The following is an 18,175-nucleotide window of genomic DNA, read 5'->3' as shown; positions in this document are numbered from 1 at the left end:
TGAGTATACCAGGTTAAGAGTGCTTCTAGGAGTGCCTGGTTGGTCAGTCAGTGGAGCACACAACTCTTGGTCTACGGGTTTTGAGTTGAATATGGAGATTACTTAAAAATAAAATATTTTTTAAAAAGAGTGCTTCTAACTACTTTAAACCTAATTGAATCCAGTATCACTTTGTTTTGAGCCTAGAAATGACTACCAAGTTATTTGTACATTGTCATTGGTACAAGTACCAATTCAGACCAGTATTGTAATTCTAAAAAAGGAGATGGGGCCGTGGCCGTAAGAAAGGAAAGGGACAAAAGCATTAAAGGACTTCATTAGACACAAGGAATGAAGGGAGGATCCAGCTTAAAACTCTTCAATGGCTTCCTAATGCTTTTAGGATAAAAACCAACATTCTTGCAGTGTCTGGGTGGATCAGTCAGTTAAGCACCTGACTTTTGAATTTGGTTCAGGTCATGCTCTCCTAGTTCATGGGATCAAGGTCTGTGTGGGGCTCTGTGTTGACAGTGTAGTCTTCTTGGGATTCTCTCTCTCTCTCTCTCTCTCTCTCTCTCTTTTTCTCTCAAAATAAATAAATAAACTTTAAAAAATTCTTAATGAAAGTTCTGCCCACCTCTACAGCTTCATCCTAGTCCACATATCCCTTCTGTTTATTCCTTTGCAGTCTATGCTCCAGATACACAAGCATTTTTTCAGGTCCTCAGATGTATCAGATAGGCCTCCTCCTGCTAAGGTCCTTGACATGCTGTTCCCTTGTCTGAAATACTCTTTCCCCTTTCCTTACTTGGTCTACTGCTACTTAGCTTTCAAATCTCATCTCAATTCTCAGTTCCACAGGGAAGCTTTCCCTGATCCTCCAAATTAGGCTGGCCCCCGTCACTAACATTACTTTTCCTTCAGTCCATTAAACACAGTATATAATTCATTCCACTTATCAGATATGCAATTACATATTTGGCCATTATTTGAATAGTGGCTTCATTTGCCACTAAATTCTAAACTATAAGAGGGTGGAGACAGTCTTTGCTCACAAATATCTATGGTCTGGGGAATCATTAGAATATTACTTACCACAAAATAATAAATGTGGAAAGAATGAATGAATGGGTGAATGGGTAACTGAATAAAAGATAACTTTTGATTCTAGGTGAAATTAGGAATCTGACAGAAAGTTAAGAGGAAAAATTGAGGAAGTGTCAAGGCAATTCAATGAGGAAAGGATAGTCTTTTCAATAAATGGCAACTGGATATTCATATAAAAAAGTATACTTGGACCCTTACCTCACACCATACGTAAGAAATAACTCAAGATGAATCACCAAACTAAATGGAAAGCAAACACTATAAAATTTTTAGAAGAAAAACAGGAAAAACTCTTTAAGGCTAGGAGCTAGACAAACATTTCTTAAATATGACACCAAAAGTACAATCCATTAAAAAATTGTAGTAAACTGGGTACCATCAAATCATCAAAACTTTTGCACTTCAAAAGACAACATAAAGGAAAAAGAAAAAAAAGACAGCATTTAGAAAATGAAGAAAAGCCAGGGGCACCTGGGTGGCTTAGTCAGTTAAGCATCCAACTTCAGCTCAGGTCATGATCTCATGGTTCATGGGTTCGAGCCCTGCATTGGGCTCTGTACTGAAAGCTCAGAACCTAGAGCCTGCTTTGGATTCTGTGTCTTCCTCTCGCTCTGTCCCTCCCCCACTCATGCTCTATTTCTGTCTCAATAATAAATAAACATTAAAAATTTTTAAGAAAAGAAAATGAAGAAAAGCCAACGGCTGGCAGAAATATTTGCAAAACACATCTGATAAAGAACTTGTATCTACAATTTACAAACTCATAATTCAATAAGACAAACATCCTAATAAAACACTGATAAAAGGGGCTCCTGGGTGGCTCAGTCAGTTAAGCAACCAACTTCAGCTCAGGTCATGATCTCACGGTTCATGGGTTCAAGCCCCCGCATTTGACTCTGTGCTGACAGCTCAGAGCCTGGAGCCCATTTAGATTTTGTCTGTCTTTCTCTCTCGCTCTGCTCATCCCCCACTCACACTCCATCTCTCTCAAAAATAAACATTAAAAAATTTTTTAATTGATAAAAAATTTGAATAGCCATCTTACAAAAGATATCGAATGGCATGGAAAGATGCTCAATATCATTAATCATATGCAAATTAAAACCACAACGAGATACCACTTCACACCCACCAGAAAGTCTATAATCAAAATGATATAAAATAATAAACATTGCTGAGCATGTGGAGAAATTGGAACCCTCATATTGCTGGTGGGAATATAAAATGATATAATCATTTGAAAAACAGTTTGGTATTTCTTCAAATGTTAACTAGTTACCACATGACCCAGCAACTCTATCCCCAGGTATCTACCCAAGAGAAATTAAAACACATATCCAAACAAAAATGTGTACACAAATGCTAATAGCCAAAATAGCCAAATAGTGGAAACAACCCAAATGTCCATCAAATGATAAAATGGATCAACAAAATGTGGTATAGTCAAACAATGGAGTATTGTTCAACAATTTAAAAAGGATGAAATACTGATACATACTAAAACATAAATGAACCTTGAAAACATTACGCTAAGAGAAAGAAGTCAACATAAAAGACCACATATTGTAGGATTCTATTCATATGACATGTCCAAAAAGGGCAAATCTATGGAAATCTGCCTGGATATGAGGGTAATTAACTGGGGGATTAAGTGTAATTAGCCAAGAGGAATCTTCTAGGAATGATAAAAATATTTTAGAGCTGGAGAATGAAGTTAGACAACCAATAAACCTATTAAAAATCATTGAGTTAGGGGCGCCTGGGTGGCTCCATTGGTTAAGCATCTGACTTCGGCTCAGGTCATGATCTCATAGTTTGTAGGTTCAAACCTCACATCAGGCTCTGTGCTGACAGTTCAGAGCATGGAGCCTGCTTTGGATTCTGTTTCTCTCTCTCTCTCTCACCCTCATGCTTGCCCTCTGTCTCTCTCCCTCTCAATAACAAATAAAAAATTAGGGGACCTGGATGACTCAAATAGTTAAGGGTTCAGGTCATGATCCCAAAGTTGGTGGGTTCAAGTCCCGCATCAGGCTCTCTGCTGACAGCTCAGAGTCTGGAGCCTGCTTTGGATTCTGTGTCTCCCTCTCTCTCTCTGCCTCTTCCCTCGTTCACACTCTTTCTCTCTCAAAAATAAATAAACATTTAAAAAATAAACATTAAAAAAATTTTTTTACATTGAGTTGTACTTTAAAATATGTGAATTTTATAAGAGCTAAGTTATGCTTTAATAATGTTAATTTTTTAAAAAACTAGGAGAGGGGCACCAGGGTGGCTCAGTCAGTTAAGTGTTTAGCTTCAGCTCAGGTCATGATCTTGCAGTTTGTGGGTTCGAGCCCCACGTCAGACTCTGTGCTGATGGCTAGCTCAGAGCCTGGAGCCTGCTTCAGATTCTGTATCTCCCTCTTTCTCTGATCCTCCCCTGCTCACACTCTCTCTGTCTCCCAAAAAATAAATTTAAAAAAACATAAAAAATTAAAAAAAAAAAACTAGGAGAGTTGGGGGATGAGTACAAGGCAGCAAAAAAGTATTGGGTTTTAGACTTTCTCAAACTGTTAATATGACACAGCCAAGGGTCTGCGAAATTTAGAAAGTTGTTAAGGATACCAGACTATATGGGGTGCCTGAGTGGCTCAGTTAAGTGTCTGGCTTCAGTTCAGGTTATGAACCCCATGTCAGGCCCTGTGGTGACTGCTCAGAGCCTGAAGCCAGCTTTGGATTCTGTGCTCCCTCCTCTCACAGCTCTTCTGTGCTCACGCTCTGTCTCTCTCTCAAAAATAAACAAACATTCAAAAAAATAAAATAAAATAAAAGGATACCAGACTATAAAGACTTAGTAATACAGATTTTGAAATCACCAGGAAAGAAACAACAAAGGGACTTTCCTACATGTCTTCAACTCTGTACAGATCAATCTACTCTGAAAAGATCTTCACTTGACTATACTCATTCTCTATTTTTCCTTTTCAAAGTTCTTTAACCAATGATATTTATCCATTGCTCTCATTTCTTCTACTACTCTATTCTTTTTTATTCTCTCAAAGTCTGTGTTCCTTCCTTACCTCTTTGTTGAAGCTATTCTCTCAATTCACTAATGGTACCCCATTTTCAAAACCAATGGTCTTTTCTCTGCTTTCCTTCTTTTAATTTCTCTATAAGAAGTTCCGTCAAACTCCAATCCTTAAAACTCATCTCTTCACTTGTACAAGCTTACACTATTTTTAGTCTTCTTCCCACTTCCCTTCTATTTTATTTACCAAATACTTTTACCTCCTGCCCTCACTCACACCTTATCAAAATAAGGAAGAGACTTTTCTCCCAAAACAAGAGGGAAAAATCTGTTAATACACAAGTCTTTGTTCTACTTTCCAATTAGAAAATAAATTCAGAGAATGTTAACTTGGCTTTTCTCAATTTTGTAACCATCAAAAGCAATCCATGCATAATTACATATACAATGAATTGAATATCTGTTTATGAACATAAAAAAATGAATGGGATCATCCTAAGCAGATCCCTGAAAAGATACTTTTTCCCACTTGTAAACTGTATTTTAAACATAATTAGAAAATTAAGAACTTTGTGTGATCTTTTCATATGTACCTTTAAAGTTGTAACAAATTTCCTGGCAGTTAATTTATGCCCAGAGGCATAAATTATTTATAAATAATATAAATATAAATTTATAAAACTATAAATCTCAAGTAACATCTACAAACACATGACTCTAGGCTATTCTCCTGTAGACTATTTGTTTCAGTCAAACTTTATTGTCTTCAAAAAATTAATAGTAACTTACCAAATCCCAAAGTCCAACTTGCCCAGATTTGGCCCCAGCTGCCACCAAAGTTCTAATTTCTGATGGGTGAAGAGCGACAGAGAATATTGGGCCTTTGGTAACTTTATGAACAGTATCTTCATTAATGACCATGCCACTTAAATTGGCTTTATAGCTGAGAAAACAAGTTTTTTGGAAGTAAAACCAATCAGTAGTCAAAATAACTGAAATATAACTCCAAAAAAAAAAAAAAAAAGATATAGTAAATAGTTAACCTAGTAACCAAGGAAACCAAATTACAAAATGGGATACTACTCTTCACTTATAAAAGGTAGCAGGCTGCTGTTAAACATATACATTCATTAATAGTGCTAGTGGCAGAGTAAATTCACACAAGATTTTCAGAAGAAAAAATAGTTTTTAGAAAACAATTCAGCATGTATGTCCATAATATTTAACTCATTAAACTCACTTCTGGAATCTATCCTAAAGAATTAACACACTTTTACATTTTAACACATGCACACATATAACTAACTATGCAACTAAACACACAAAACTAAATTGAAAATAATTCTAGGGGCACCTGGGTGGCTCAGTCGGTTAGGCATCCAACTCTTGACTTCAGTTCAAGTCAAGATCTCACTATTCATGAGACTGAGCCCTACACCGGGCTCTGCGTTGACAGTGCAGAGCCTGCTTGAGATTCTCTCTCTCTATCTCTCTATTTGTTAAATAAGTAAACTTTAAATAAAAAGGAAAAGAACATTTATTTAAAAAAATTCCAAATACCAACAGAGGAAGAAGAGGTTAAGTAAATGCTACCTACTGTAGGAAACAATATGCAATGAATCAATATAAAGACTTTAGTAAATGTAACTATGTTAATGAAAAAGCATAATGCAAATTTGTATATATGTTAGAATATAATAAACTAAAAGCATATGTGTATTCATTCATTTATTAAACACTGAGTGAATACATATATTGAGCCAGGCAATTTTGGGTTACTGAGACAACTCATGAAGCCTTTATCATAGTGGTATGATGGCAATACCTGAAAGGAAGTATACAAAAACAATAGTTATTAGGTGGAAATATTATGGGTGTTTCTTCCATCTCATTTTCAAAATCTCTTGTTATGGTACATAGTCATTTAACTTAAAGATCTCAGAAAACAAAGACAAAGAATTTCAACTCACCTTTTAATGCTAGATAACTCCTTCTCAGTATTCTTAATACTTGTCTGCAATAATGAAAGAGACCAAAGTACCTTGTTAATATATATACTGAAATTCCCTTAACAGATAATTCTAAAAGCTATAAGCCCTCCCAAGTGATACCTTGCTCACTTCTGCCCAAGTCTGTAGGAATCCTTTAAATAGTTCATTGTCATCATCTCGATTTTCAGGAGTCATTTCTAAAGGCCCAGGAGGTAACAAAGGCTATTTTAAAAAATAAGAAAATCAAGAATAAAATGAGAAATAAAAGGTTGATTGACTCTTGCTCTGCCCTAGAATGTTTTTCACTACTTTATTTTAAATACAACACAGGTGACACATTAATAGTATTCAAAAGTAATTGTTCAATGAATGATTTCCAGGTATCCTGTAAACTAATAATACATATGATCCCATTTAATACTTACAATAATCTAGTGAATCAGATACCACATTTTAAAGAGATTATAATGAAACTTAGAGAAGTTACCTTGTCCAAAGTCACACTGCCAAAAGAAGAGTTGCCAGGAATTGGTTCAGATCAGTCATATTTCATTATTTAGTTATTATTCTACGCCAGTGGGGTTTTTTTTAAGTTTGTTTACTTATTTTTGCAAGCAAGCGCACGCATGAGCATGCCCCATGAGCAGGGGAGGGGCAGAGACAAAGGGAGAATTCCAAGCAGGCCCCATCTTATCAGTGTAGAGCTCCATTCAGGGCTCAATCCCACAAACCATGAGATCATGACCTGAGCCAAAACCAAAAGTGGGACCCTCAACCAACAGATCCACCCAGGTGGCCTGCCAGTGTTTTTTAAATCCTAGGCTGTAAGCTGTGGATGGTGAAATGATTTTGATATGTTAAAACCAACAATGTTTTCATGAACGACAAAAGAATAGAGTCAAAAATACATCACATGCAGCAAGTTTAAGTATGATTTCACAGAAGTTTTGCTTCAGCCATATGAAATGAGTTCAATGTATGTATATTTATCATGGGTGAAGGCTTCAAAAAAATTGGAAAGCTACTCTTCCCAAGTACCTTAATTTGCAATTAGCTCCCAAAGCACCAATTAGTGCTATCTTCCAAATTACAATTAAGCACTTAGATATAAAGTATTAAAAAAAGTAGGTGCTCTTGAATTAAAAATATAATTATCATCTTATTTAGGCAATAAACTTCATAAATAAAACCTTTTCTACTTACTGATAGTACAAAGTTAAACCACAGCAAGGGGCTATCACTATTATATATTATTTATTATTAATAACATTAATACTGCCATTTATTGATTACTTACTAAGCCCTTAACACAACAGAAAAAACTTTATAGACACTATTTCGCTTAACCTCCTCAACACTCTGTTGACTTTTCTACACTATTACCATTTTAAATATGGGGAAACTGGGGCTCAGAAAGGTTAAGTAATTTTATCCACAATTTCACTGCAGGTAAACCTCCAGAAATATAGAATCCAAACTAGTCTTTATGACTTTGAAATCTTAATCATTAAACTATAAACAGTAGTATTAAATTAATGAAGTATAGGGTTACCTGGCTGGCTCAGTCAGTTAAATATCTGACTCCTGATTTAGGTTCAGGTCATGATCTCATGGTATGTGAGATCCAGCCCCCCACATCAGGGTCTGCACGAACAGCTCTGACAGCGTGAAGTCTGCTCTGAATTCTGGGATTCCTCTCTCTGCCTCTCTCCCACTAGCACTCTGTCTCTCCTTCTCAAAATAATTAAGCATTTTTTAAATTAAGTACACATTGTACATAATAACCTTTTAATCTAGTTCCAAACACTTCAAATTTTTCAGTATTTTATTGAGTAATACACTGTTTTCGCACTTTCTTACATTTTCATCTGCTATTAATGTCATCTGGGTTGCGGTTGCTGGTAATGACACTCCAGAAGGATCTACTTTTAGTAATCTCATTGACCTTCTACATCCAGTCCCATTTTCTCTCTTCTTAGGCTTTTTTCTAAAGGATTGGGGAAAAAACTCAAGTTATAAAACAGTAACATGTACTTACTAATATTAAGGAGGTAACTTCCAGGAACATATGTCACAGATAAACTCACACATTACAAGGATGTATGTACACAACTACACTGATTTTAATGTTATAAGTATGACGTTTTTAGGCTTTTAAATAATATCATAAATGTTCATCATGAGGAGGTGAGAGGTGTTAAAATAAATTATAACACACATATCTAACAGAATAATATGCAACCATAAGAAAATTGAAATAGATTTTTGCATGCTGATACGACATGAACTCTAAGATGTAAGAAATTTAACAAACAACCATCAGGTCCACTACATGATGAACATGCTTCAACATATTTGGGTTTTTTTAGAAAAAGATTATGTACACACATACATTTTTACATGCTAAGATTACTTATGGAAGAATATACATGGAACCATTACCAGTGATTTCTTCTAGGGAGAAGGCCTAAAGAACTAAGGTCTAAAATGGAAAAGAGATTTAAGTGTTTCATCGCATTTTCTTCAATACAGTTTACTTTTTAAAATCATATACATACCCTGCTTTTTTATGCACTATTTTTTCATTTTAAAATAGTAGTTCAGAACTTCCAGTTTCCAGTTTCACATATAAGGAGCTGAAAAGAAAAGTCTTTTCAAGTAAAAATCTGAACAGATCAAAAAAAAAATCAACTACTCTTTGAGGATCCTTACAACAGTGCAAACTCCTGGCCTCAATACTGGAGAAACAGAGAAATACAAGGAATCATGGCTTACTGGAATAGAAGTCAAAAACAGAAACCACAATGGGAACCCGTACAAAGGTAGGAAAACCTGAACTGTAATTGCTGAATCGGTGGAGGTTAAGTGTGGACAAGTCTAAGAGTTAAAACCTCCAGAGTGGTCCACACAAAAACCTGCACATGAGCCTTTATAGGAGCTTTATTCATTAACAGTCAAAACTGGGAAGCAGTCAAGATGGTGTCCTCCATTAAGTGAACAGATAAATAAACTGCAGAACATCCAGACAATGAAATATTATTCAGCACTAAAAAGATGAACTATGAAGCCATGAAATGACATGGAAGAAACTTAAATGCAAAATACTACGAGAAAGAAGTAATCTGAAAGGCTACACACTGTATGATCCCAAATACATGACATTCTGTTAAAGGCAAAATGATAGAGACAAAAAGATTAGTACCTGCCACAGTTGAGGGTGGTAAGGTGATGTATAAACAGACACAGGTAATAAAAATACTCTACATATTGGGGCCCCTAGGTGACTCAGTTGATTAAGCATCCAACTCAGCTCAGGTCATGATCTTATAGTTCATGACTTTGAACCTGCTTATCTTGCATATCATGATCTTGCATAACGGACTCTGCACAGGTGGTACAGAATCTGCTTGGGATTCTCTCTCCCCCCTCCCCACCCCTTCCTACTTACATGTGCCCTCTCTCTCTCAGAATGGAGAAATAAACTTTAAAATACATATATATATATATATATATATATACACACACATACACACACACACACACACACACATATATATATATACACACATACACACACACACTAATTATGGCTATGTCATTATACATTTGTACAAATCCATATGATGTACAACACCATGAGTAAATTCTAAGACAAACAATTGACTTTGACTAATTAAGATCTATCAGTGTAGATTCATTCTTGGTAAAAAATGTACCACTCTGATGAATGATATTGATAATGGGGGAGTTTATGTATGTGTGAGGGGAGAAGAATAAATGGGAAATCTTTGTACCTTCCTTTCAATTTTGTTGTGAACAATGCTAAAAAAAATTCAGTCTTAAAAAAAACCTTTGAGAGGGATTCACCCGATCTATTTTGAGAGATTTACATCCAGGAGCTTGACTAGGTCTTCAGTAAATATGAGAAAAATCTCCTTGTGCTTCCCACAGGGAGAAGGGAAAAAGAACCAATTTGAAATACTCCTGCCATTAGAAGAACTCGTTAACCAGAGCCTAACCTGCTGTGGTATTAGCAGAGTCTACCCTGAGAGAAAGAAAATATCCAATTCTCGCCCACTTTTAGCATCCTCTCCCAACTAAGGAAGAGTGGGGGAAATGGGGGGGGGCAAACAAAAACACTTGTGAAGTTCATTGTCCAGAGATATAGGTGTGCTAAAAGACCTAATCACAGGGCTATAGAATGCTTTCTCTCCCCTCTCACATATTACTAATGGCCAATTTACAAACTTCCTTTTTCCAGGTACATCATGACAGCTATCAAGAAAAGCTTACAAGGCACAAGGAAAAACAAACCACACAATTTAAAGAGAAAGTGCAAGGTTCAGAACCATACATGGCAGGAATGTTAGAATTATCTGAACAGGAATTTAAAACAACTATGATTGATATACTAAGAGCGCTAATAGATAAAATAAACACCATGCAAGATAGGCAATGTAAGAAGAGAGATGGAGATCCTAAGAAAGAACCAAAAGAAAGGCTAGAGATCAAAAACACTAAGAGAAATGAAGTGTGCCTTTGATGAGCTCATAAATAGACAAGATATGGCTGAGCAAAGAATCTGAGCTTGAGGTATCTCAATAGGAACCTCCAAAACTGAAAAGCAGGGAGAAAAAAGAATGAAAAAAAAAACTCACCAGAATATCCAAAAACTATGGGATAATTACAGAAAGGTCCAACACACACATAATGGGAATACCAGAAAGATAAGGAAAGACAAAAACAGAAGATATATTTGAAAAACTAGTAACCAAGAATTCTGCCAAATTAATGTCAGACATCAAATAACAGATCCAGGAAGCTCAGAGTACATCAAGCAAGATAAATTGACCTGCAAAAAGTACACCTAAGCAATTCATTTCCAAACTATGGAAAGAAAAAATCCTGAAAGAAGCCAGAAGGAAAAAAGCACCTTACCTATAGCCAAAGACAAGAACTACATCCATAATCCAGTAAACTATGTAATCGAGAGAGAAGAGCAAAATATCCTAAGTGTTGAGAGGGGTGCCTAGCTGGCTCAGTAGGTAGAGCATACAATTCTTGATCTTAGAGTTATGAGTTCAAGCTCCACACTGCAGGAAGAATTTATTTAAAAAATAAAGTGTGTTGAGAAAAAACACACCAAGCTAGAATTCTATACCCTGGGAAAGTATCTATCAAAAGTTTCTGTTTCTTAAGCAAACAAAAATTCAGAGAATTAATAGGCACCTGTCTGGCTCAGTCAGTAGAGCATATAATTCTTTATGTTGGGGTCTTCACCTCAAGTCCACGTTGGGTATAGAGCTTACTTTAAAAAAAATTGGGGTGCCTGGGTGGCTCAGTCAGCTAAGTGTATGACTCGATTTTGGCTCAGGTCATGATCTCATGGTTAGTGAGATTGAGCCCTACATTGGGTTCTACACTGACAGCATGGAGACTGCTTAGGATTTTCTCTCTCCCTCTCCCTCTCTCTCTCAAAATAAATAGACAAATAAACTTTTTTTAAAAAAATTAAGAGAATTTGTTGCCAGTACATGTCTTAGAAAAAATGTTAAAACAAGTTCTTTATAGGCACCTGGGTGGCTCAATCAGTTAAGCATCTGACTTTGGCTCAAGTCATGATCTCATGGCTCATGAGTTCGAACCCAATGTTGGGCTCTGTGTTGACAGCTCAGAGCCTATAACCTGTTTCAGATTCTGTCTCCCTCTGTCTCTGCCCCTCCCTCATTTGCACTCTGTCTCTGTCTCTCTCTCTCTCTCAAATATAAAACATAAACATTTTTTTAAAGTTGCAGAGAGAAGAAAAATATAGATCAGAAACTCAGATTCACAAAAAGGAGCAAAGAAGGAATAAGTAAAAAAAATTATTTTTCTCATTCTTAATTAGTAAGAGCTAGTTCAAAATAAAGCAACAATGTTTTTAGTTATGTATCCTTACAGTATGTATCTAGTGAGTCAGTATACCAACATGTATATATACTTATATATGCTTATACATGTGAAATGAATGACAGTAATGATACAAGGGACAAGAGGGAAGAATTAGGATTATTTTATTATTATTATGTACTCATATTATACCTCACTCACACCCTAAAGTGGTATACTGTTAATTGAAAATGGGGTGGCTGGGACACCTGGGTGGCTTACTCATTTAAGTGTCTGACTCTTGATTTTGACTCAGGTCATGATCTTGAGGTTCATGAGTTTGAGCCCCAAGTCAGGCTATGCACTTTGGATCCTGCTTGGCATTCTCTCTCTCACCCAGAATAAATAAACTTAAAAAATACTTTTTTTAATGGACTTGGTGGCACCTGGGTGGCTCAGTTGATTGGGTGTCCAACTTCAACTCAAATCATGATCTTGCAGTTCATGAGTATGAGCCTCATGTCAGGCCCTGTGCTGACAGCTCAGTGCCTGGAGCATGCTTTAGATTCTGTCTCCCTCTCTTTCTGCCCCTCCCCACCTGTGCTCTGTCTGTATCTCTCTCATAGAAAATGAATAAAACATTTAAAAAAAAAGAAATAGAAAACCCAGAAATGAAGAAATGTATGGGCAACTCATCTTTGGCAAAGAAGAAAAGAATATCCAATGGGAAAAAGACAGTCTCTTCAGCAAATGGTGTTGGAAAAACTGAACAGCAACATGCAGAAGAATAAACCTGGACCATATACAAAAATAAATTCAAAATGGATAAAAGACCTAAATGTAAGACAGGAAGCTTTCAAAATTCTGGAGGAGAAAACAAACAACAACCTCTTTGGTCTAGGCCACAGCAACTTCTTACTTGACATGTCTCCAGAGGCAAGAGAAACAAAAGCAAAAATGAACTATTGGGACCTCATCAAGATAAAAAGCTTGTGCACAGCAAAGGAAAAAATCAGCAAACCTAAAAGGCAACTGACAGAATGGGAGAATGACCTATCAGATAAAGAGTATCCAAAACCTGTAAAGAACTTATCAAACTCAACACCCCAAAAACAATAATCCAGTGGAGAAATGGGCAAAAGACATGAAAAGACACACTTCCAAACAAGACATCCAAATGGCTAACAGATACACGAAAAGATGCTCAACATCACTTATCATCAGGAAATAAAAATCAACACCACAATGAAATACCATCTCACACCTGTCAGAATGGCTAAAATTAACAACTCAGCCACCAATAGATGTTGGTGAGGATGCGGAGACAGGGGAACCCTTTTGCACCGCTGGTGGGACTACAAACTGGGTCAGCCACTCTGGAAAATGGTACGGAGGTTCTTCAAAAAATTAAAAATAAAACAACTACCCTATCCCTATGACCACCTAGCAACAGCACTATTAGAAATTTATCCTAAGAATACAAAAATGCTGATTGGAAAGGGCACATGCACCCCAATGTTTATAATGGCACTTTTTTTTAATTTTCAAATGCTTTAAATTTTTATTTTAATATTTCATGCAATATATGAATTGTACAAAAAAGTGTAATTTGCTTTTTTATCCACTTTAGGAGAAATACATCTTTACTAAAGTATTTGAAAAAAAATGGGCAAAGGACATGAACAGACATTCTTCCAAGAAAACATACAGATCTCCAACAGATACATGAAAAGATGCTCACTTCTTTTTAGACATGTTGGCAGAGGCAAGGGAAACAAAAGCAAAAATGAGCTATTGGGACTTCATCAAAGTAAGAAGCTCTTGCACAGTGAAGGAAACAATCAACAAAACCAAAAGGCAGCCCACAGAATGGCAGAAGCTATCTGCAAATGACAACTCTAACAAAGGGTTTATATCTAAAGTCTATAAAGAACTTAAACTCAACACCCAAAAAACAAATAATCCAGTGAAGAAATGGGCAAAAGATACGAACAGACACTTCTCCAAAGAAGACATCCAGATGGCCAACTGACACATGAAAAAATGCTCAACATCACCCATCATCAGGGAAACACAAATCAAAACCATGATAAGATACCACCTCACACCTGTCAGAATGGCCAAAATTAACAACACAAGAAATAACAAGTGTTGGCGAGGATGTAGAAGAAGTGAAACCCTCCTGTACTGTTGGTGGAAATGTAAACTGGTGCAGCCACCCTGGAAAACACTATGGAGGCTCCTCAAAAAGTTAAAAATAAAAAACTTATGATCCAGCAGTTGTACTACTAGGTATCCACCCAAAAAATACAAAAATACTAATTTGAAGGGATACATGAATACCAATCTTATAGCAGCATTATCTACAATAGTCAAATTATGGAAACAGCCCAAATGTCCACTGACTTATGAGTAGATAAAGGATAAGTGATACACACACACACACACACACACACACACACACACACACACAGGAATATTACTCAGCCATCAAAAAGAATGAAACTTGCCATTTGTAATGGCATGGATAAAGCTAGAGAGTATCATGCTAAGTGAAACAAGCCAGTCAGAAAAAGATAAATATCATAGGATTGTGGAATTTAAGAAACAAAACAGATGAACATATGGGAGGGGGACAAAAAAAGAGAGGGAAACAAACTGTAAGAGACTCTTATGGGTCAGAGGGTTGATGGAAAGAGGTGGGTGGGGGATGGGCTAGATGGGTGATGGGTACTAAGGAGGGCACTTGTTATGAGGAGCACTGGGTATTTGTATGTAAGTGATGAATCACTGAATTCTACTTCTGAAACCAATATTGCACTGTATGTTAACTAGAGTTTAAATTAAAATTTGGAAAAGAAAAAAGATGCTCAACATCACTCATCATCAGGGAAATGCATAACAAAACCACAATCACTTCACACCAATCAGAATGGCCAACATCAAAATAATAAGTGTTAGCAAAGATGTGGAGACAAGGAACACTCATGTACTGTTGGTAGGCATGTAAACTGCCACTGTGGACAATAGTATCCTGGAGGTTCCTCAAAAAATTAAAAATAGAAATACCATATGATCTAGTAATTCTAGGACTGCTTATTTACCCAAAGAAAATGAAAACACTAATTCAAAAAGATATAAACACCCTTATGTATACTGTAACATTATTTACAATAGCCAAATTATGGAAGCACCCAAGTGTCCACTGGTAGATGAATGGATAAAGAAGATGTGTGCGCATGCACATGTACACAAATACACACACACACACACACAGGAATATTACTAAGCCATAAAAAAAGAATATCATCTTGCCACTTGTGACATTAATAGACCTAGAGGGTATTACACTAAGTCAGAGAGAGAAAATGCCATATGATTCTACTTGTATGTGGAATCCAAAAAAACCCCAAAACGAACAAAGAGAAAACTGAACTCTTATTAAATAGAGAGAATTAGTTGTTGCCAGAGGGGAGATGGGTGGGGGAATGGGCAAAATCGATGAAGGCAATTAAGAAGTACAAACTTCTAGCCGTAAAATAAATAAGTCACAGAGACGAAAAGTACACCATAGGCAATACAGTCAGCAGTACTGTAATAATGTTGTATGGAGACAGACCATGACTCTACTTATCGTGGCGAGGACTGGGTAATGTATAGAACTGTTGAATCTGTATGTTGTATACCTTCCCTTGCTTTTCTTTCAAAATCTTCAACTTTTAAAACACCCCCAGTTTCATAATCAATCATGTCTGTGTCAACAGCACGATCATAATAGTAAGAGAAAGCATAGAAGGAACTTCTCTGGACCTCATCTGGCTGGTGAAGTTTTCCTTGGACCACCCTCAGCACTTCAGTGTAGCAGGGCTCAAAGCCCACTTCCCCTTCTTTGTTGCCACCATACTGGTATTTCACACCCCCAAAGATCCACTCAGCTTCCAACCATCTTGGTAGACAAGCACTTCAGAAAGTGCATCCATCAATCCCTTCTGTTTCCAGGGCTCCCCGGGTGGCTAGTCTTGCAGCTTTTAATCCAAATCCCAAGTAACTATGTGTATACAGCTTATAAGTGCTGTTAAACATCTCAAATGAAGTGAGGCAGCCCCTAGGTGTTTGTTCCAGGGTCTTCTTAAACTGGGGTAGGAATGTGATTTGGGTCGAGGCCCCTCCAAGGTCCAGGGTCCCCCCAGTCTCCCGGCTGTGGCCATGCAGCTGACCTGTCAGAAAATTCACAGTAACCCAAGCTAATATGCCTTCATAAGATCCATCCATGATGCTAACACTGCCATTTGGTACCAGGAAAGGTGACTTCTTGAAGATATCTCTTACCTCACAGAGCAGAGCCTGGGCTTTCTGTTCTAGCAGTAAGCGCAGTCCCGCTGTTGCCTTCAGGACCACTGGGGTTCTTTTACAGTGACTTCGTGGGATTGAATCTTTGGCCACCTCTAAGAGTCCCTGAACAGTCTCAGCACCCTGCTTAGGTTGATCTACAAAAGCAGAAAGTCCTGGCTTCACAGAATCAAAAATTTCCCCTTCCAGAATCGGAAGCTGGCCTGCTATTTTCTGCACAGAGGTATAAACATGAATTCGTGTTCCAGTGCTCCCTGCATCAAACATAATTCCATACAATGTGCTAGCACTGACATTGATGGGACACATGGAAGACAGGAAGACACCCTCAAACGTTTGTCTCTATGGAAGACAGTGCTGCAAACACAGGATGTCACCAGCATGAGAAAGGCTGTCCCCAATGCAGTGGCCATTCTCCTCCCAAGATGTGGTGAGTTTAGGCTTGTGTTGCAGAAGCAGGGCTGTTCACACACCTGTAGTAGATCTTAAATCACTCCCTTTGGCTGATTATTCCTTTATAGCAAACAGACTGGTCATGTAGATCAATCTAAATAACAATATTTTCTTCTTCTTCTAGGCATTCCCCTTTGTTTCTTTCAATTAATGTGCCATTTTTTCAACCTTGTATCAGGATATTTGTCCAACCTACTAGGGCCATAATGATCTTGTCTGCTTGAGGATTCAGCCAAAACACACCACACTTCTTTGTTGAGCAGAACTATGCAAACGCACGCGCGCGGAGCCGCTGTCGTGGCCGCCCGCCGCCCTCCGCGCGACCTCCGCCCCGCCTCCTGCGCCCAGCCCACAGACGGGGCCCCTTGGCGGCGGCGGTGGCCTATAATGGCACTTTTGACAAAAGCCAAAGTATGGAAAAAGCCCAAATTGTCCATCAACTGATGAATGGATAAAGATGTGGTATGTATAGACACACACACACACGCACACGCGCACACACACACACACACACACACACACACACTGAAATATTACTCGGTGATCAAAAAGAATGAAGTCTTGGGGCACCCGGCTTCAGCTCAGGTCACGATCTCGTGGTTCGTGGGTTCGAGCCCCGCATCAGGCTTTGTGCTGACAGCTAGTACAGAGCCTGGAGCCTGCTTCAGATTCTGTATCTCCCTCTCTCTCTGATCCTCCCCTGCTCGCGCGCTCTCTCTCTGTCTCTCAAACATAAATAAAAACTATAAAAAAAAATTTTTTTAAAAGAATGAAATCTTGCCATTTGCTACAACGTGGATAGAATTAGAGAGTATTACACTAACCAAAAAATAAATCAGAGAAAGAAAGATATATGATTATGGAATTTGAGAAACACAACAGATGAACACAGTGGAAGGGAAGCAAAAGTAAGAATAAAACATAGATGGAGACAAACCATAAGGGACTCTTAAAAACAGAGAACTGAGGGTTACTGGTGAGTTGTTGGGTGGGAAGGGTGGGCTAAATGGGCAATGGGCATTAAGGAGGGCATTTGTTGCTGATGCATAGGAGCACATGTACCCCAATGTTCATAGCAGCAATGTCAACAATAGCCAGAACATGGAACAAGCCTAAATGCCCATCACCTGATGAGTGGATCAAGAAGATGTGGTATATATACACAATGGAGTACTACATGGCAATGAGAGGCAATGACATATGGCCATTTGTAGGAAAGTGGATGGACCTTGAGAGTGTGATGCTAAGTGAAATAAGTCAGGCAGAGAAGGACAGAAACCATATGTTCGCACTCATAGGTCTAACAGGAAATTTTCAGAATGATCTAGCTTCAAGAAAAGCAAGCAGTTAGTAGTGCTTAAGAAAAATTGATTCAGTATCTAATGGATAATTGATACCTGTCACAACACAGCATTTTATA

At 37.5% G+C, this 18,175-nt stretch overlaps 1 protein-coding gene and 1 pseudogene across 1 annotated transcript in view; both read right to left on the bottom strand.

The window, feature by feature from the left end:
* Nucleotides 1-18,175, bottom strand: part of WDR76 (WD repeat domain 76) — a 75,030-nt gene that overhangs the window by 28,997 nt on the left and 27,858 nt on the right. The window contains exons 5-8 of the mRNA XM_029951355.1: nt 7,945-8,071; nt 6,205-6,306; nt 6,064-6,107; nt 4,883-5,036 (exon numbers count right to left, since the gene is read on the bottom strand). Coding sequence (XP_029807215.1) covers nt 4,883-5,036; nt 6,064-6,107; nt 6,205-6,306; nt 7,945-8,071 — 427 coding nt within the window. The remainder of the gene's footprint in view (nt 1-4,882; nt 5,037-6,063; nt 6,108-6,204; nt 6,307-7,944; nt 8,072-18,175) is intronic.
* LOC115301460 lies at nt 15,498-17,033 on the bottom strand (annotated as a pseudogene).

The sequence above is a fragment of the Suricata suricatta genome, chromosome 9, assembly GCF_006229205.1.
Source record: "Suricata suricatta isolate VVHF042 chromosome 9, meerkat_22Aug2017_6uvM2_HiC, whole genome shotgun sequence".
NCBI classification, from domain to species: domain Eukaryota; kingdom Metazoa; phylum Chordata; class Mammalia; order Carnivora; family Herpestidae; genus Suricata; species Suricata suricatta.
Note: the sequence above shows the minus strand (reverse complement) of the source record. Positions and strands in the feature narration are given on the sequence as shown.